This window comes from Odocoileus virginianus, chromosome 28, assembly GCF_023699985.2.
Source record: "Odocoileus virginianus isolate 20LAN1187 ecotype Illinois chromosome 28, Ovbor_1.2, whole genome shotgun sequence".
NCBI classification, from domain to species: domain Eukaryota; kingdom Metazoa; phylum Chordata; class Mammalia; order Artiodactyla; family Cervidae; genus Odocoileus; species Odocoileus virginianus.
The window spans coordinates 41653983-41675277 of NC_069701.1; the positions used below are offsets into that span (position 1 = coordinate 41653983).

The window sequence follows — 21295 nt, forward strand, 5'->3', positions numbered from 1 at the left end:
TTGTCTGGGGTCCTGTCGTCCCTCCCAGACTTGGTGAGTCAGGGACACCGTGATGAAAGGACGTAGATGAGGGTCAGGGCGGAGCAGAGCCCAGATGGGCTCTCTCTCCCTCTCGCCACAGGTTCCAGGGCCCAAGGCTCGCCAGATGTTCGGGAAGCTGCTTCCCGCCCCACTGCTCGCCGCCTGCTCTGTCCTCATCAGCAGCTACGCGCCCGGCAGCTCTGCAGCGACAAGTCAGGTCCCAGGAGCTGCGGACGGGGAGGGCCCAGAGCCTGGGCCTGCGGTCTCCCCATCTGGTCCAGGGCACCGTGCACCCTGACTTCTGGGAAACGAGCTTCTACTCTGAATGGGCTTTCTAGGTAGATGGAGACATTAGGAATCCACCTGCAACGCAAGGGACCCAGGTTCGGTCCCTGGGTTGGCAAGACGGAGAAGGAAATGGCAAGCCACTCCAGCATTCTTGTCTGGAGAATCCCATGGATGGAGGAGCTCAGGCAGCGACAGTCCGTGGGGTGGCAAAGAGCTGGACACGACTGAATGACTTACACACTCACTCAGCGCTGAAGGAGAAGGTGGGGGGCACCTGCCGGGAGACCCACAGTGAGGGCGGAGGTGACCCGTGAAGGCGGCCGAGTGCTGCAGGAAAGCTCGTGGCTTGGACAGAGGGTGGCGGGTGGACGGGCAGCCGCCGTCTGATCTGCGTGGAAGGGCCTCAAAGGGAAGGCACACATGTGGCGCGCACGGGGGAATTTCCACCGGGAGCTGGACGGGTCTTCTTAGGGAGGCCTGGGGGCGTGGACCTGGGGCAGCTCGAGGGCCCTGGTCTGGCCGGTCTGTCCACCCCACAGGGTGCCCCAGCCAGGGTGAAGTGACTCGGTGCCCAGGAAGTGGACTGGAGCAGCCTCCTGAGAGCCCTGTTCCCTGGAGCTGCAGGTTCCCATCCCCAGAAGGTGGGGCCACCTGGTGGGGTCCCACTGCTTCCTGTGGGGAAGGGGGCTTCCCATCCCCACTTAGGCCAGGCCCACAACCTCCCCAGGCAGCCTGGGTTCCGGAGGCATCTACACGGGCTCCTTCACATGGAAGTCCGGGCTTCCCTGAGGTCACCGTCACCCCTCAGGGGATAATTACTTCCCCAAACACCTGGGCCTTCTAAGCTCTCACCGTGAGCACGGGGAGGGGGGTGCACAAATCTTAAGACAGGGGCGCATCTCCCAGGGGCCTGGCCTCTTCTCCTTCCAGGAGGCCCTGCCAGACTTTCTCTCGGGACGTGGGGATCAAGGGTGGGCAGCGGCTTCCAGAACCTGGTCTCCTTCGGCCGTACTGGTCCCTTCGTCCATGATGCAAACATGCTTAACTCACTAACGCTAACAGGGACGGGGAGGGGGTCTGGAAACCACCCCAAGAGGGACACCCTGAGACCGGGGGGGGGGGACAGGTCAGCTGGCCTGGAGGAGGTGGGGGAGGGGAGAGGAGGACAAGGGGCTGCTTCCCTGGGAAGAGGTGGGGAGCCCCAGGGAAGGGCAGCAGGGGGCTGGTGAGCCCACGGTCACTCGTTCAGCGCATCTCGGAGCAGCCAGGAAACCGGTTTTCCTGGATAAAATGGCTCAGATAAAGACACCAGGCTGGAAGTGGTCAGGGGTGGGAGGCTGCTCTCCTTGGAAGGTTCCATGGCCACCAGCAGGCTCTGGGATGGGACCTGGAGACCTGGCGTCATCAGGAGACACGACAACAGGGGCTGGGGCAAGTGGTCTGCCGTATGCCGAGGAGGGTGGGCTCGGCCGGCAGAACCCAGGCGCGCCGGTGAAGTCAACCTAGAGCACCGGCCGGCGGGTGGGGGGAGGATGGTGCCCTCGGGGCCCCCTGGAAGGGGCAGCTTGTCCTCGGGGAAGAGCGCCTCTGTGCCCAGCTTTCGGGAGCCACCTGCCGACCCCCCAGGAGGCCGGGCCGCGGGGGAACAGCAATGCGGGGGGAGGAGGGAGGGTCCAGGAACTGCAGTGGCGGGGAGAGAGATGGGCAGCGTCCTGGCGGGCATGGAGGGGCCCGGTCCAAACCCCAGCTCCCTCTGACCTGGACTTGGAACTCAGGTCTGCGCCTGGAGCCTCACTCTCCTCACCTGTAAAATGGGGACAGCGCCACCTCCCTGGCAGGGATCGCACAAGAGCACTGGGCGCAATCCAGGCACAAAAGAGCAGCGAAACAGCACAGCTTCTGCCGTTCAGATCAGGACAGCCTGTGGCCGCCTCCTCCAGGAAGCCGTCCTGACTCTACGGCCCGTTGGGACTCCATGGCCCCTAGTGCTGACCCCAGCCCCTCCCTACTCCCTCCCACAGGTCCAGACGTTCTCCATCTTTAAGGGAACTGGCCACCAAAAGTCCAGTCCTCCAGCTGGGACACAAAGTCCTGGCCCTGACCCTGCCCGGAGCCTGGGCCGGGGCGTCTACCAGGGCAGCTGCGGCGGGAGAAAAGAATGACGCGGGGGGCGGGGGGGGACATAGCCCCAGAGGACCGTGGGTGGGGAGTGAGCAGGGCAGCAGGAAGCGGGGTGAGGGACTCAGCCAGGGGCCCCAGGGCACGCCTCCTCCTCTCTGGGACCCGCATCCAGGGCAGAACCGCAGAAGGAGGAGAGGATGGGCCTGGCAGGGCTGGGCTGGACCCTGGGGCACATCGGAAAATGACGAAGGGTCCCAGGCAGCGAGAGGTGGGCGAGCACGGACGCGCCTCCATCTGTGTCCAGCCACCACGCACCTCGCCCTCAGGAAGGGCGTCTGTGCTCACCCTGTCCACTCCCTGGATCCTGGCGTCCCCCTTATGGGCAGAGGGCCCGGGATGGGGGCCCCAGGTCACGGGGTCAGAGACCCCCCTCGTTGGAGAACAGCCATCCCCAGGCATACGGAGAGGCTGCGGGGCGGAGGACCAGACCCAGGCAACTTGGGGATGGAGAGCAGCCCTGCAGTGGGGAGGCAGGGGCAAGGCGGCCGCAGTCAGGCGCCGCCCCCTCCTGTCCCGGGACCAGCCCAACACCGCAGCTGTGGTTCCCACACGGGCTGGTGTCCACCCCGGGCGGGGGGCCTTGGGGGCCATGTCCTTAGTTGGTGGGTGGGGGGGTTTCCTTGTCACAAGGGGTGGGCAAGGGCCAGACTCCTTAGATGTCCAGCTGTCACGGGACAGCTGGATGAACTATGAATGATCAGCAGACATTCGTGTAGGCACAAAGCATAAACCGTACCCCACACCCCGACTCACAGACATAGATCCTTCCACACAGGTATTTGTTGAATTTTTCCCAAAACACAAACGCCGTGTAAGTGAAAGAGAGTATATGATGTTTGGTTCAGAACTTTGCTAAGCGGACCACACAAAGCCAAGAAACTGCAGGGGCTGGCAGGGCCCTGTGGGTGTCCCAGCTGCCCGGGGCGGGGTGGGGGTCTCTGGGATTTGAGGGAGACTGCGCTCGGAGGGGGCCGGCCCTCGCCCCCAGACTGGGTCCTCCCATGTGGGACGCTTTCAGAGACACACAGGTCACAGACCGCCTGTCCCTCTCTGCTTCCTATTCTGCCGGGACAGTCAGGATGCTGTGTTGATCTTTAAAAATTCTGCGCGCGTTATGTCATCTTGTCTGTGAATTTCACTGGAGGGCCGTGAAGGTGGGGCTGCTCCATGAAGGCTGCCAAAGGCACCGGGGCCTCGGGGGGCTCAGAAGCTAGGGCTCAGGGCCGGGCTCACCTTGAACAGAGTCTCGCAGAGACTGTGTGGTTGAGGCTGCGGAAGACAGGGATCTGGGGGGCTGCCGTTCTTCCTTGTGGGACGAGGAGCAGGGGAGGGGTCTTCCCCAGGGGACCACACAGCTTGGGCTGGGAAGCAGAGAGCCTGGAAAGACTCAGGTTTGGGGACCTGTTCAACCCAGAGGGCAAGAAGCAGGAGATGCATGCGGGCTGCTGGGCGGCTCCCCCAGGCACCTCTGGTGGGACGCGCGCTCTAGCGGCCGCTCTCATCCCCCTGCATGGGGGACACGTCCCCAGGCTGGGCCTGCCTCCAGAAGCGTTCCCAGGCCGTGTGCACGGGAAGGGGCGGCTTGGGAGGCCCAGGGGAGCCTCGGGGGCAGGACACAGAGTATAGTGTGACATCTATACGCACACAAGGCCTCACGGACAGATGTGGCTGCACCCTCTCGGGACCTAAACGACAAGCGTCCCCAGAAGGCCGGTGAACATAGCGTCTGCGACAGACCAAGGCCACCATGCACCCCAAGCAGATGCTCACCGGCCGTCGGCCATGCGTGAAAACCCCATCCCGACGGAACACAAGAGCGACCGGTGCGCAGGGTCACAGCTGGGGCAGCAGCTACCTCCCAGGATTTGGGGATAGACTCATACACCTGATGGTGAGCGTGGGGGAGGGGAGCCGCAGCAGCCGGCACATGACCGCAGCCTGGAGCAGGACGGCAGAGACCCCGGCAGCGGATGGGACTCGGCACGCAGGGAGCCACGCGCCCACGGGTGGCCGGCACGCGCGCCACAGCTCCCCCGGCCCCGAGAGGGAGGTGACGCGGAGCAGGATGAGCCGTGACGGCTGACGGCGGGCTGCTCACATCCGCTCAGCGGCCGCGGCTGCTGGGGCTCCATCACACCTCCTCCCCCCGGCAACGTGCTTTGAAAATATTCTCCGGGAATGTGGGCAGCAGCTGTGATGGCCGCACCGTCCCGGGGAACAGACCGGCCCAGGGAAGCCTCGCTCCCCACACTCAGGAGGGGCACACGCGGCAGTGCTGACCCCAAATGAGCCGATCTGATGAGATGAAGCAGGTCAGAACGCTGGGTTTTCCCCAGGACCTGCTGGCTCTCCGTGCAAACAAAGGATGCTGTGTTTACTTAATACCATTGTCTACATCTCGTGGTAAGTGGCACATTTTAGTCCGAATGCCAGGAAACCTGACTACTTCTTTCAAATCGGATCTATTTTATTTCACAGCAGGTGACAGCTACCAAACAGGTTTTTTTTTTTCCTCCTTCAAAGCATCATGGCTCCGTATCAGCACGGATTTTACATTCTCACACATAAACACACACACACACCCAAAATAATGCATTAACAAATCTGTTTGAAAACACCACCCTCTCTTCATCATCTATACATATCTAAAGCGTAATTACATAGACACTCGGTCTCGGAACCTAGCAACAGTATCCAAGCGATCCTCAGGCGGCTCATCAGACACCCAAACTCACACATCAGCTCAATGGGCTTCATTTAAAAAAAAACCAGAACCTCTCGCTTCTCTCCCCCGTAGCTGCGGAAGGACAAGATATAGGAAAACAAACCTTGTTCCGCTGAAGAAGAACAACCCATGTCATTTAATCCATCTGACAGTGCATGTCCCCATAGAGCCAGGCAAAAACAAAAATAACAAAGGTGGTAAAAAAAAAAATAGGTTATCTCAGTCCAAAGCTTATCAGCTTGCAACACGCTTAATCTTTGCATGACTATTTCGGACTCGAGCTCCCCAGCTCCCCGACAGCCTTGCTCTGGGGGACCTCCATCCTACAGAAGCCATCGCAAAGGCTGGATGGCAAAAGCTTTTAAGACCTGCTGGGCTCATGGACTCAGCCGCAGCTCAGCTGCGGATCACAACAAGCAGGATTAACTTTGGTATTCACGCTCGCTTTTAAACCATCACTTTCTCCGAGTGGGCAAATAAAACCACCCAATGGAGGTCACAATTAATTCTTTAAAAGAGGGAGGGAGTTTTTTTTTTTTTTTAAAAAAAGAAAAGAAAAAAATTGAAGCACAGCACCGGTGAGCAGCAACCTGCACGCTGGCCGGATTGTGAACAGAACGCTTCACGACAAGATGCAATCTCTCTTTTAAAGGGATAGGGTGGCATCCACTCGGCGAGCCCGACCCACTTCCGGATTCCGCAGACCTCGGAGGGCCCATTCATCAGCTCACCGCGACCCGACAGGTTCAGTGTTCTCCCCTCAGTGACACATCAGAACCTCTGAAGTACCCTGATTTCTCGGCCGGGCACTTTCGTGTCTAGAAAACAAAGGCTTTGTGGCTTGAGGTGGGGGGAATACTTGAGCTGTTCAAGGGACTTTTTCAGAAAGGCACCTCATTGGGCTATAGGCAGAAAGTCAGCAACATTTTAATGGACTCATTCTGAAGAGTCAAAACCAACCCCATGCCCAACCTGGAATCTGGGGATCCTTCCACCACGTTTTATCTTCAAAAATGCAACCCAACACCGCGGAGGCAATGCTGAGTCTCACCTTCATCTCCTCTGAGTTCGGGATCCTGACAAGTGAGGCTGGGTCCCCCAAAACGCTGCCCCAGCCCCCACTGATGTCTGACAGTCCTGGCAGCAAGCACTATGGGCTCGTCCCGGCAGAGTAAAGAGCCCAAAGCCTCAGACGTAGGACCTGAGACCTCGCTCTCCTGGATGCCTTCTACACCGTGGTGTGGCTCAGAAGTTCAAATTTGCTGAAGATCATAAAGTAGAAAGAAGGTCCCCGTCCCAGCCCTCCCCAGCACCCCCACCATGATTTTCAAGGCTGCAGCAAAAGGCAAATGGTCCTTGGAGTTCCCCCTGCAATCATACCAGATGCTCACCACCCAAGAGTCTGGGGCAGATAAAATGTCACCCTGACCAAGACAGACAGTCAGCACCCCCACAGGTCACGGAGGAGGTGGGGTCCCGGAGCCAAGACCCTCATAGAAGCTGGAACGGCAAAGCCACATGGCCAGAGGCCCTCACACACGACCCACCAGAGACCCCCAACCTCACATGGCCCCAGAGTGACCCGCTGTGGGTGGAAACACTGACCCCCACTCCCTACACGACCCACTTGCCCCCGTGTTCCCCACTCAGATCACGCTTGGGGGAATGAGGGCATTACATTCCGGCAAACACATCCAACCCAGCACTGACATGCTCACAGGACTCGGCTCCTCAACCCCCAACTCCCGGTGCCAGGAGGCCAGGGTTTTATGTTGAGAAGAGAGAGCAGGGCTGAAGGTGGAGTGGGCAAACTGGCAGAGGGAGGGGTCGCCCACTCGGCTGGCATTTCCCAAGGCCCCACGGTGCGCCAGGCTTCCCCGGCGGCTCAGTGCTCAAGAATCGGCCTGCATTGCAGGAGACTTGCAGGACACACAGGTGGCATGGCTGGATCGGGAAGATCCCCGGGAGGAGGAAGTGGCAAGCCACATCAATATTCTTGCCTGGGAAGTTCCGAGGACAGAGGAGCCTGGCAGGCTACAGTCCACGGGGTCGCAAAGACTGACCGACTGACTGACCGGCCGCACGACTGACCAACTAAACAAGAACCGTGTACCAGGCAGGGAACGGTCCAGAGGGGACAGTCAGACGGCACCGTGGGTGACCTCCCGCGGCTGACGGGAGCCCTGGACCCCGTGTGTGCCTGCGCTTTGTCACTCAGTCGTGTCCAGCTCTTCTGTGACCTCATGGACTGTAGCCCGCCAGGCTCCTCTGTCCACAGAATTTCCTAGGCGAGAACACTGGAGTGGGTTGCCAGGTCCTTCTCCAGGGGATCCCCAGCCAGGGACTGAACCCAAGTCTCCTGCACTGGCAGGTGGGTTCCTTACCGCCGAGCCACCTGGAAGCCCCTGCAGTGTCTGTACCCCAGTCCGAATCCTACTGCTTCTGATGACCCCTCTGCAGCTCCCAGGCCCGGCCTCAAGCCATCTCCCAAGTGTCCTCCTCCTCCACCCAGCCCTCTCAGCCCGTCTGGGGAGCAGAGTTCGGCAGACACATACTCAGCTCTGGTGACCGCAGAGCCCAGAGCCGGGACCAGGGGACCAGAGAACTTCCTGCAGGGCGATCCTGCTGTCAGCGGTCTGGGACCCAAGAACCCTCTTCCCCCTTCTCCTTCCTCCACCCACTCGTCTAGCCCTGGTTCCAACAGCAGCCTGTGTGAAGACCCCCGAGCTCCCCGGCCCCAGCCTGCACTGCTGCCTGAAGCTCTCGAGTGTGGCTTCGTTTTTCTGGGTGCACGTGGAGATGGGGAGCCTGGTCATGAAGAGCTCAGAGTCGCCCCCCTCCTCGGGTCAGATGGGCCTGGTTCGGCCCATCACTCTGGCACGTGGTTCTGGGGGAGTCCTGGCTGGGAGATGCCCGTGGACCCTGGACCCTGCCCAGGTGCTCAACGGGACCCCAGAGGCACTTAACCGCCCAGTGAAGGGCCCTTCCTGGCACAGAGCAAGCCTGAACCAACAGGAACTTGAGGCAGTGGGTAAACACACGGGTCGCCTCACCCTGGGGTGAGACAAGGCCAAGGCCAGCTCCCGCGACCCCCCCGGGGTCCCAACAACACCCGGCCTCAGCTGCCTGCAGCACCAGCTCACTAAGGCACCGGGCTGGCCTCCCGTCCACCCGGACTTACGCTGTGCTCCCGCCGCTGTGGTCTGGCACCCTCTCCACGGCAAAGTCGACCCAAATGCCACGCGTCCTATATCCAACCCATCCTCGGTCACACAGAGACAGCGACACATCCTTGGGGGAGTGACGGAACATGAGATGCTGGGCACGCAGGCTCGGCAGGGGTGGACATCTGCCTGGGGTCACTCATCTACCCAGAGGCAGGGCGGCTCTCAGAGAGGTACAGACCCCCGCAGAGGACTTAGCGAGACCCACTCGGGGCACGGGACGGGGCCAGACCCTCCCCGCCACACATCCGGCATCCGGCCCCGCTGGTGACAAGGGCAGATGCAAAGCTGGGGTGGCCACGGGGCAAAGAGCAAACCACCGAGTTCAAACCCAGAGGTTCAGTTCACAGGCTGCAGAACCGAGATCTCAGGATGGATTTACTGCGAGTCCAAGAATGAACACATTGAGCAACGTCTGCACCCGTGAAGGGCCCGCAGCCTCTGCGAGGTCTTCGGCAGAACCGACTTAAATGGCACAGTTTGCTAGTTCACAGTCAGAGATGCCGAGTCAGACAATTCAGAGGCAAGAAGTCTTCCCCCCCACCCCTCTCGCCTCCCTTGGAGATCCTGGAAGGACCCGGCGGGGGAGCACAGATTTCCCGTGCTAACTGTCCCCTTTAGAGCACAGCAGGAAAAGTCCCTGGCACAGGGAGCAGACAGCATGGGCTGGCAGCAAACGCCACCCCGCATTTTCCCGGAGACCCCGGTGTCTACACAGGTGCAGCAGGAGGGCCTCCAACCCCAATCCCTGCAGCCGGAACCACGGACGCCGCACGCACCGCCGTGATCATCCCGTCTCTCGACAGGCCGAGCCCTTACGGTTTAAAGAAATCATTGATGGGAGTGGGTGAGTGGTAATTAATATGTGTTCACCCACAAACAGGTATTCTTCTTATAATGAGAAAATATGTTTGTAGAGAGGCGTTTACATCCCAGATAAAGAACAGGAGAGACAAGCCAGAAACCTCCCCGATCCGGGTTTTAAAATCAGCACTTTCTTGAGTTCGTGGCTGGGGCGAGAAGGGGAGTGAATCTGCAGGGCGGGGCTGGGGGGCAGTGGGCAGAATCTCTAGTTTCTCCTGTCTCCCTCCCGACAGCCAGCCTGGGTAAGGAAGCCCCTTCACGCCTCCCCGGGCTCAGGGGGAAGTCAGGACGGTAGCCCCAAGTTTGTCACCATCGCAGGAACTCAGAGATCCTGGATCCCCGGATTGCTAACCACCCCGGGGTCGTGGGAGGGACCTGCACACCTCCTCCTGGTAGTCTGCCCTGCTCAACAACAGTTCCAATTCCCTTCACGGCAACCGGTATTTTTGTACCACTCTCTCGTATTAGGGGGTGGTGGGAAGAGTTGGGAGGGCTCAGTTCATCCTCTAGCGAGCTGTGCAGACATGAACTCATCCACATGCATAGTGTGCTTAGGGAGAGGCCGACACGGCCAGGCAGGATGCCCGGATCTCAGAGCAATTAGGAGGTTTGGCCCTGGCTCGTGGGAGGACTCGCATCAACATCGGGCGCGGGAGGCCCCGATGCTTGGCACTGGGGACCGGATGAGGCAAGCGAGACATCGGCTCCGCATCCTTGTGCGATTCTCGAGGCAGCTGGGCGCCCACCAGACATCCAACACGAAAAAGACCAGACAGCCAGATGCATGGGATCGCTCACCCGCCCTGTGCCCAATCTGGGGGGAGCGATCCAGGCAACAAGACACAGAGGCCACCCGGCGACTCCTCCAGGCACCCTGGAGCCCCGGGGCCCGCCCCCTGGATGGGATGGCGCCGTCTAGAGATCTCACCGCTGCTGGTCCAGTGGGCCTGCTCCCCGCTGCAAGTCCGGTGTAAGCCCGGGGCCGGAGGGAACAGGCCAGAGGGCTCTTCCAAGATGCAAGACTGGGCCCAGCCACCGGCAGGGCGATGGGACAGAGGAGGAGCCGCAGGGACAGTCCTCCTGGTTGGCACGAGGGGTACTGAAAAGGGGAGCGGTTATCAGCAGACAGAGCCAGGGACGCAGAGGCGGGAGGGGGAGGGGGACGCCCCCGGCTCTTCCTGCCTCCTTTCATCGCCATCTCCGACTTTAAACAGAATCGCGTGTGTTACAGAACCCCCCCCGTAAACCCATCTCAATCGGTCACAAGGCGATCTGGTTCTCCGGTTGGATGGCAAGGCCCTGCAGCCATCGCCGAAGCTCTCGCCTGACATCTAAGGGGTTCCGTACCCCAACCCCGCCACGCATCAAGAAGATGCAGCAACAGAGACGGAGAAGATGCTCAGACTCTGTTCCCGTGAAGTCTGGCTTAAAGCAGATTCCAAACCAATCCGGCAAGGTGACCAAACAGAGTCCCCGCGCGGTTCATGGGCAGACAGCCAGCCTACTCACCGATGTCGGTCTCCTTGTGGTTCTTGATGTACTCGGCCAGCTCGAAGTTGCCGGCAATGATTGCCACCTGCCAGAAGAGGAAATCATGTTAAAGCGCCAAGTGCGGGACACACTGCCCATCCTGACGGCCTAAGAGCAAAAGACGACCAATCAGAGCTGCTTTTGGAAAAACAAGAGATATTCCCCCTTTCCAGGCTTTCTGAGATACAGTCGATACCCAGCACTAAGCTGAAGGTGTGCAGCCTGATGACTTGGATGTTATTTTGCGAAACGATGACCCCGGTGAGTTTAGTTAACGTCCATCACCCACACACGCCGTTTCTTCCCTAGGACTTTGCTGGTGGCCCAGTGGCTGAGACTCTGCGCTCCCAATGCAGGGGGACGGGGTTCAACCCGTGGTTGGGGAACTAGATCCCACATGCCGCAACTAAAAACGATCCTGCGTGTCACAAGGAAGATCAAAGAACCCGCATGCTGCAACTAAGACCCAGTGCAGCCAAATAAATAATCTTTCTTCAAATGTGAACAATTTATCCAGAAGATTTTCTTTAAAAACAAACAACTTTTTTTCACTTATGATGAGAACTTAAAGGATCTACTCTTACCAACTTTCAAGTGAAACACGTAGCAGTGCTACCAACAACCATCGTGCTGAACACGGCATCCTCGGGGCTAGTTTGTCTTGTAACTGGAAGTCCAAATTGGGACCATCTTCACCCATTTCCCCAGCCCCCGCCCCGGGAACCACAAAAAATCTGATCTCTTTTTCTATGAGTTTGTTTAGACACCACAACAAAGTGAGGTTGAACAACGTTCATCTCTGTCTGATTTCAGACGGCGGAGGCCCTCAAGCCCCATGCACAGCGTGGACCCGTCCGAGCTACGGGAACAGCAGCCACCACGCCCACCAGCCCGACCAGAGGCTCCGCCTCCCCCTTGGCCCCCTTCTCCGGGGCCCTGGCCATTCTTGCATCACAAGGTCGTCATTCCACAAGAATCTGCGTCAGACAGTCCTCTGCCCAGAAGGCCACGGTGGGGGCAGGTCAAGGGACTGAGCCTGGAAACCCCCCGGAATGCATGCTGCATTCCCACCAGTCCTGACCGGTCCCAACATGCTCCCCAGAGGTGGGGGGGAGGCATCTGTTCCTCTGACTGTCCCCATAGCTAGAGGGATGGGGAACCTCAAAAAGCACTCACAGCTCTTCACTGGGTTTCAGTGAAGCAGAAACTCCACCTACACACAGCTTAAACCAGCACCTACAGGCAAGGGTCCAGCTCAAGCCACACAGACACAGTGACTAAAGCAAAGAAGCCACGTGGTCCATGAAGCACTGAGGCAGCCAGGCAGGCAACGACAAAGGCCCTGGGGTGACCCTGGGGCCCCCAGGGAGACCTGATGCAGAGCCCCACAGGGGCAGGGCTCTCCACGCCCCACTGGGAAGCCCTGGACCCAGGAGAGTGGCCGTCTCCATCCTCAAATGAGCCAGGCGTTCAGACGCCAGCCTGCAGAGACACACGTCAACCGTCAGTCTACTGGCAGCGATAATGTGGGTGGGCCTTCCCCGATCCTTTGGAGGCCTTCAGCGCAAACGCTGAGATTTGCTGGAGGAGACATTCCGCCTTGAGGCTGCACCACCAGCTCCTGCCTGAGTTCCCAGCCTGCCCTTCCGATTGCAGACTTGCCAGCCCCCACAGTCTTGGGAGCCAAATTCCCGCAAGAAATTTCTTAAACATACGTGTCTCCATCCTGCCAGCTGTTTCCCTGGAGAAACCTGCTTGACGCGGCTCCATGTGGGGGCCAGGGGCTGTGGTGCCGCAGACCCCAGACCTCTGTCTTTGGCGGTGACACTCACTTCAGCTCTTGGGCATCACCTAATGCTTGGTGTCCTGCAGGGATGCCACTGACGGGGACAGCCTGGAGAACGAATTCAGCCTCCTCCCGGTCTGCTAACGTCAGGGGAGCCCCGGCAGCCCCTGTCTGCACCAGCTGGGGGTCCTGAGAGTGGACAGCAAAGGCCATTTCAGTGACAGGCCCTGTGGGGCCTCCCTCATAGCTCAGATGGTAAAGAATCTGTCTGCAATGTGGGAGACCAGAGTTCAATCCCTGGGTCAGGAAGATCCCCTGGAGAAGGGAATGGCAACCCACTCCAGTATTCTTGCCTGGAGAATCCCATGGACAGAGGAGTCTGGTGGGCTACAGTCCATGAGGATCGCAAAGAGTTGGACACAACTGAGCAACTCTCTCTCTCACACACACACAGAGGTTCTGCAGACACAGAAGCAGATTAGAAGCACCTGGTGAATGGAGCTTCACCAGCCTCCTGAGCGTGACCGTCCATCTGGGATGCAGGTTTCAGACGGGGTGGATCCTTGAAACACAGCAGGGGGACTTCCCTGGTGGTCCAGCAGTTAAGACTTCACCTTCTAATGTAGGGGATGTGGGTTCGACCCCTGGTTGGGCAGATAAGACCCCACATGCGTCTCAGCCAAAAAAACCCAAAACTTAAAACAGAAACAAAATTGTAACAAATTCAATAAAGACTTTAAAAACGGTCCACATCAGAAAAAAAAAAAAAGAAAGAAACACAACAAGGACAGAGGTTAGGAACCTAAGCAGGAGGTCCACAAAGGCCCTGAGAAGCCAGTGACCTAGTCTGCTGGCATTTATGACATGAACATAAAACGAAGGGTCTACAGGGTGACCCATGACATGTAACCCAATGTCATTTAGGGGACAACTAGTCAGAGTCATTCCTTGTTGGAATTCCCTGGTGGTCCAGTGGGTAGGATGCCATGCTTTCCTTGCAAAGGCCTGGGTTCAATCCCTGGTCAGGAAACTAGGATCCCACAAGCTGCACAGTGCAGTTAAAAAATAAAAAGCATCATTCCTTGTCTTCCAGCCACACTCTCAAAGGTAAAACTCACTCCCACCCATCAGGAAGGCTATTATCAAAAGACAGAAAATAAGAAGTGTTGGTAAGGATGTGGAGAAATTGGAAGGTTTGTGTATTGTGCAGGGGGGATGTAAAATGGTACAGCCGCTGTGGAAAACACTGTTGAAGTTCCTAAAAAAAAATCCTACATAGACATGATCCAGCAGCCCTGCTTCTGGGGATTTGTACCCGGGGGATCTGAGAGCAGGAATAATGGTTAATTCTTCATATCAACTTGACTGGGCCACAGACAACCTAGACATTTGGCCAGTAGTTACCCTGGGTGTTTCTGGATGAGATTAGCATCTGAATCAGTAGACTGAATAAAGCAGATTGCCCTCCCAGAGTGGGTGGGCCTCAGCTAATCAGTTGATGACATGTCTAGAACAGAAAAGTCAAGTAAGAGGGGACTTCTGCCCACCTGTGAGCTGGGACATCTGTCTTTTCCAGCCTTCAGACTGGGAGCAACATTAGCTTTTCTTGGGTCCTGAGCCTGCCGGCTTTTGGACTGGAACTTACACCATTGGCAATGCTGGGCCTTAAGTTCACTACAGCCTCAGATCTTGGCCTCCTTGGCCCCCTAATAAATCTGTGTGTGTGTGTGCATGTGTGTGTGTGTGTGCATGTGCGTGTGTGCATGTGGTATGTGTGTGTGTGGTGTGCGCGCGCGCATGTGTGCATGCGTGTCGTGTTTGCGTGTGTGTGCGTGTGTGGTCTGTGTGCGTGTGCATGTGCATGTGCGTGTGTGTGCGCGCGTGTGTGGTGTGTGTGCGCATGTGCGTGTGTGCGTGTGTGGTGTGTGTGCGTGTGTGGTGTTTGTGTGCGTGTATGTGCGTGTGTGGTGTGCATGCGTGTGGTGCATGTGCGTGTGGTGTGTGCATGTGTGCGGTGTGTGCGTGCATGTGTGCGTGTGTGCACGTGCGTGTGCGCGCGTGTGTGTACGTGTGTGTGCGTGTATGTGCGTGTGTGGTGTGCGTGCGTGTGGTGCATGTGCGTGTGGTGTGTGCATGTGTGCGGTGTGTGCGTGCATGTGTGCGTGTGTGCACGTGTGTGTGCATGTGCGTGTGTGTGCGCGTGTGTGTGTGTGCATGTGGTGTGCGCGTGCGTGTGTGCGGTGTGTGTGCGTGTGGTGTGTGTGTGCGTGCGTGGTGTGTGTGTGCGTGTGTGGTGTGTATGTGCGCGTGTGTGCATGTGTGCGCGCGCGCGTGTGTGTGCGTGTGGTGTGTGTGTGCGTGCGCGGTGTGTATGTGCGCGTGTGTGCGTGTGTGTGTGTGCGTGCGCGTGCGTGTGTGCGTGCATGTGTGCGCGTGTGTATGCATCTATGTGCGTGTGCGGTGTGTGCTCTGAGTGGGGTGCTGCTGTGACCCCGCTGCAGTTGGGACCAGGCTGAAGGCGAAGCTGCTTTTGTTCTCATCACTGGCGAAACCGTCATCTCCTGGGCCCCGCAGCCAGGATGTGGAGGAAACCCACGCCCCCACCCCGAACGAAGCCTCCGCCTCTCGCCAAAACCAAATGTGCCTCCCGACACAGAGAGCTATTTATAGGCGCTCTGAGAGCCTGGCACGTCCTCGCCAAAACTGGAAAACAGCTCCGTGCAAAGACAGTGATGGAAACTGCGGTCTCGGGCCGCCCCCTTCTTCGGTCTTCCTTCCAGATGACCACATCCGCTGCTCCAGACTTCTATGGCCAATCGGGAAGTGACCGACACCCAGAGGCCCAGAGCCTGGGACGGTGTCCGAATTCTGAGCATCCTGCAAGCATGTGGGGAGGGAAGTGGGTCCCAGGCTTAGGGGGTCAGAGGTCACAAACTCCACCTGACCAACTCCAAGGGGGTGTCCATCATCTCTAGGCTGAAGCCTGGAGCCCGACAGACAGTGGGCAATTGTGCAGATTCCAGACCATAGCCCCAAGGCCTTGGCAAATCCCAGGGGGCCAGGAGCCTTTGCAAACTGATGTGTTACCCGGGCGGAGAAGGCATTGGCACCCCACTCTAGTACTCTTGCCTGGAAAATCCCAAGGATGGAGGAGACTGGTGGGCTGCAACCATGGGGTTGCGAAGAGTCAGACTCGACAGAGCAACTTCACTTTCACTTTTCACTTTCATGCATTGGAGAAGGAAATGGCAACCCACTCCAGTGTTCTTGCCTGGAGAATCCCAGGGATGGCGGAGCCTGGAGGGCTGCCGTCTATGGGGTCACACAAAGTTGGACATGAGTGAAGCGACTTAGCAGCAGCAGCAGCAGCAGTGGTGCCTGGGGGCTCGGGGACCCCACACCAACCTTGGTGGGCTGCTGGGAGGGAGCGCCTGCTGGGCAGTGGAGGCGAGCAGCATCAGTCCCACCAGAAGGCCCGTCTCCAGGGGCTTCAGGCTGGGCCCCAAGCCAGAGGAAGCAGCCGGGGCACCGCCAAGGCTGCCATACGGGCAGCGCCATGCTGGTGGCCCAACAGCCTCTCCAGGCTAAAGGGGGACCCTGAGCACTCCTGGGAGGCCTGCCCAGGCGAGGCCTCGCCTTTGCTGGACCGCCAAGGCTGGGGGTGAAACGGCCTCCCTGTCCCCTAGCCCAGGAGTGAAGGGTAAGCCCTGGGCAGTGGTCAGCCTTCATGTGGGCAGCATGGTGCCGTGGTCATGGCCACAGCCTACCCAGTGGACCCCTCCAGAATGGAGACCACCAACAAGGCACACCGCCTGCCCTGTAACTGGGAATCATTGCAAGCCTAGCCATTCTGTGATGCCTGGAGGATTAAAATCGTTCATACTGATAAATGGCGCACAACAGAGCCTGACGTTCCACAAAGAAAACCCAGGCCCGGAGGGCTTCTCAGATGAAGTCTCCCAAACACATAAGCAGGAACTAACACCCACCTCACCCAAATTCCTCCAGGGAATGAAGAGGGAGAACTCCCCAACCCCATGGACGAGGCCAACATGACCCCAGTCCCAGGGGTCCAGAGGGCGGGAGTCCTATCTCCTGCAGAGGTTGGCATCCTGACCAAACAACAGCAATCAATGCAGTGAATGAATGAAAGTCACTCAGTCATGTCCAACTCTTTGCAACCCCATGGACTATACAGTCCATGGAATTCTCCAGGCCAGGATACTGGAGTGGGTACCCTTTCCCTTCTCCAGGGGATCTTCCCAACTCAGGGATCGAACCCAGATCTCCACATTGCAGACGGATTCTTTACCAGCTGAGCCACAGGGAAGTCCAAGAATATTGGAGTGGGTAGTCTATTCCTCCTCCAGTGGATCTTCCCGACACAGGAATTGAAGTGGGGTCTCCTGCATTGCAGGCGGATTCTTTACCAACTGAACCACCGGGGAAGCCCATAAATCAATGCAGGGATCTATCTGTTCAAAGAAGAGGACCACACCTCTACGCAGGCTTCTTACAGGAATAAAGGAGCCATCAGTGCAATCCATGGCACTAAAAGAAAAAGGGGAAATCTATAGGGTCATCTTTTTAAAAAGCATTTATTTCTGTTTTGTAAATTATTTACTTAGTTGGCTGTGCTGGGTCTTGGCTGCAGCATGCAGGATCTAGTTCCCTGACCGGGGATTGAACCCAGGCCCCCTGCACTGGGAGCATGGAATCTTAGCCACTGGATCACCAGGGAAGTCCTTCTACAGGATCATCTTGGTGGCTGCAGTGACTGTTATCAATTGTGATACTTTATCAAAAAGCATTTGAAGAAACTGAATTCATGAAAAAACCTCACAGACTGGGAATAAAAGGGCATTCAACCTGCCATCGCATCTACGAAGGATCTCCCTGGCTAAGAAGCCTCCGGGAAGCAAAGTGGCGGCTAAGAAGCCTCCACGGACCCTGATGTGGGCTCCCTCTGCCTCACATGGGGGTCCAGGTGGGCCGGCAGGTGTGACGGCCTCAGCACGTGCCTCAGCCTGGACCTCGGCTCACGCACTAGCTTCCACCAGCCCACCCAGCCTCCGTAGAGCCGACCAGCTCCCTTCCACGGTGGCCTCAGGACAGGGTTCTGTGTGGGCAAAATCTAAAGCCGTGAAGCCTCCAGAGGGCAGGGTCTGGAACATCAGTCTGCAGCATGGCTTCCGGAATGTTCTACTGGTCAAAGCACAAAAGCAGAGCCTCGGCATGAGGGAAAATACACTCCTCCTCTCTGTGGGAGGGGCTGCACGGCGCTGCAGGCGTGCTCCTCAGTCTCCTAAAATCCCACTCTGCACTGCCGTCCTGAGAGCCCCTTGGACAGTAAGGAGATCAAACTTGTCAATCCCAAAGGAAGTCAACCCTGAATATTCTGGAAGGACTGATGTTGAAACTGAAGCTCTGATACTTAGGCCACCTGATGTGAAGGGCCAGCTCATTGGAAAAGACCCTGATGCTGGGCAAGATTGAGGGCAGGAGAAGGGGGTGACAGAGGATGGGATGATTGGATGGCATCACTGACTCAATGGACATGAGTCTGAGCGAAGTCCACTGCTCAGTAATGGAGGACATAGGAGGCCAGTGTGCAGCAGTCCATGGGGTCGCAGAGCCAGACATGACTTAGTGACCGAACCACAACAGCGCCGGCCCAGTGACCACAGCATGGGCACATTCCCCGGTCCCAGGGGGTGGTCTGGTTTGTCCTTTTGCACCGGAGACCAGGTGGAAGTCCCCGAGGTCACACATGCATTTAGGATCTGCTTCGGGGCTCCAGCGTCTACACGTCAAGGTGCCACACACGGTGCTGGAATCAGGGCCCTGGCATCCATGAGTTATCACCCAGGGAGGCTACGGACCAGCACCAGAACTGCCCCCTTCACAGGGGAGGCTGAGCCCCAAGGTGGGTGCTGAGAATTCACACTGATGGGAAAAAACCCATCTTCAACATTCAGAAGTTTGTGGCCTGACGGTCAACACGGGAGGTGAGACAATGATCCAACTGGTCTACCTCGATTTTAGCTTCTCAGTTGCCAGCTGTGGCAATGCCGAGCTAGGGAGAAACCTGCCAGGCTCCATCTGCGGAGGGACTGCGACTGCGACGCCAGCTCCTCTGACGCAGAAGAGACCCTCGATGCAAGATCATCCAGTCTTCAGCTGTATAAAATATTCATGATCGTCAAGGGAAAAACAGACTTGAAAGGCATCTGAAGAGAGGTGTAAAAGTCTACCACACACACAAAGATTCCTTCCTATGGACCCAGAGCATCATCCTTCTCCCAGATGGATCTGCCAATAAAACGCAAATTTCTTCTTTGAAGTAGCAATGGCTGTGAAGGACACCGTCTGCTCCCAGGAATCTTGATAAAAAGCAAACAGTTCTTCAATGTTTGGGGGAAAAAAACAGCCTTCAAGAGAGCAGCTCGCGCTGGGACCAGCAGGTTGGTCCCATGAACCCACTGGGTACCTGTGTTTTCTCCTATTTGGCCCCTCAGTCCCTGACTCATGGGGCAGAATGAATGAGACCACTGTGTGTGGGAATCTGAGACTTGGGGGATTACAGATGTTCCTAGACTGGCCTCTGCCATGCTGTAACAAAGATGTCCACGGTGATCAAGCTAATATAACAGCAACGAAAACGGCTCACGTTGACTCAACACACACACTCGCCTGAGCTTCCAAATGCAGGATCTTATTTCATCCTCACGTCTGGGAAGGAGGGCTGCTTTGTCTCCTTTTCCAGCTGAAGGAACAGGCTCTAAGAGCTCTAGGAAGTCAGGCGTGTACCTGTCATGAAGGTGGACCTCATCGTCCGACCCCAAAGACCTGGGGTGTAGCCCAGTGCTCCATACACAGTCTCGCATGGCCTTCATCCCGGAAAGCTCTCCTGCACCGGGGCTTAGCCAACTCACATGAATCTTCTTCTCACTTGAAAAGAGGTCCAGGAGAGATGAATAATGAGATTTGATTCAGAAGCAGAAAGTCAGCACCATTTTCCACAGGCCGGCAACTGAAGAAAGGATTAACATTTGAGGCCACTAGACACCCGTGAATCAATTGGCTGGGCCATCAGAGCCAAGCCCCACAGACGGGGCTGTGAAAGCAACAGGCGTTCATGCCTCCAGGCCTGGAGGCTGGAATCCCAGACCCAGGGAGGGCAGGGCTGGTCCCTCCTGCGGCCTCTCTCCTCGGCGTGTAGACAGCTATCTTCTCCCCATGTCCTCAGAGGGTCATCCCTCTGGGTGTGTCTGAGTCCTGACCTCCTCTTATAAGGACTGAAGTCTCACAGGAGTCCCAGGTGGCGCTAGTGGTAAAGAACCCGCCTGCCAATGCAGGAGATGTAAGAGACATGGGTTCAATCCCAGACACGTATGTTCCCCCAGCAAACACTCGGATCGGAGGTGTCAGGGGCACACACGGCTGGGCAATCTCCTCTATGTGGTCTGTGTTTAGGATGCAGATGGTGGGGCTGAGGGTGGCTGCCACGGATGAAATGCAGGAGCAGAAACTGCGTCCTCTGTCTCACTTTTACACAAACCCTTTGTCTCCCCCACCCCCAAAACTACCTTAAGAAAATTCTCAAACGCGTCTAAGAAGTTGAAGGAATCAGCAAAGGGAATCTGTACACCGTGTAATGCAGCTAGGTCACACAAAGGCTTCCGTGTTGCTTGGCGTGGCGAGTGTGCCCGCACCTGTGTGCACACAATGGCTTTCTGACTAACTCACTGCGATGCTGCTCCTTCTAAACGATCCCGGGATCGTTTGGTTCTCTCGGTTCACAACCTCCCGAGGAGGGTGATGGCTGGGGATGGGGGTGGTGCAGTGTTGACTTCACAAGAAAATGCCGTCCTTCCAAAGTGGGGGTGCTGTTCTGGGCCCCCATCGGCATCACACGAGAGCTCTGGTTACCCCACGTTCTCACCAACACTTGGTGTCACCCATCTTTTTCATTTCATTTCAAGTTATATTTTTAAGTTATATTTATTCCTCCTCCTTTTATAAACCTCACCATTGCTACCTTTAAAATAAAATGAACTCATGGTATTTGTCTTTCTCTTTCTGACCGACTTCACTTAGTAAGAAATGCTGGGCTGGAGGAAGCACAAGCTTGAATCAAGATTGCTCGGAGAAATATCAATAACCTCAGATATACAGATGACACCACCCTTATAGCAGAAAGCAAAGAGGAACTAAAGAGTCTCTTGATGAAAGTGAAAGAGGAGAGTGAAAAAGCTGGCTTATAGCTCAACATTCAGAAAATTAAGATCAAGGCATCCGGTCTCATCACTTCATGGCAAAGAGATGGGGAAACAGTGGCTGACTTTACTTTTTGGGCTTCAAAATCACTGCAGATAGTGACTGCAGCCTTGAAATTAAAAGACACTTCGTCCTTGGAAGGAAAGTTATGACCAACCTAGACAGCATATTCAAAAGCAGAGACATCACTCTGTCAACAAAGGTCTGTCTAGTCAAGGCTATGGTTTTTCCAGTGGTCATGTATGGATGTGAGAGTTGGACCATAAAGAAAGCTGAGCACGAAGAATTGATGCTTTTGGACTGTGGTATTGGAGAAGACTCTTGAGAGTCCCTTGGACTGCAAGGAGATCCAACCAGTCCATCCTAAAGGAGATCAGTCCTGGGTGTTCATTGCAA

The 21295-nt window shown here is 56.9% G+C and overlaps 1 protein-coding gene across 6 annotated transcripts in view; it reads right to left on the reverse strand.

Moving 5' to 3' along the window:
* The window catches only part of SHANK2 (SH3 and multiple ankyrin repeat domains 2), a 549988-nt gene that overhangs the window by 339241 nt on the left and 189452 nt on the right, over positions 1-21295 (reverse strand). For 4 of the 6 annotated variants that reach the window (XM_070457813.1, XM_070457814.1, XM_070457811.1 and 1 more), the window contains exons 11-12: positions 10813-10879; positions 10232-10402 (exon numbers count right to left, since the gene is read on the reverse strand). In XM_070457813.1, the coding sequence (XP_070313914.1) occupies positions 10232-10402; positions 10813-10879 (238 nt within the window). The remainder of the gene's footprint in view (positions 1-10231; positions 10403-10812; positions 10880-21295) is intronic. The other 2 variants (XM_070457816.1, XM_070457815.1) reach the window with 1 other exon arrangement.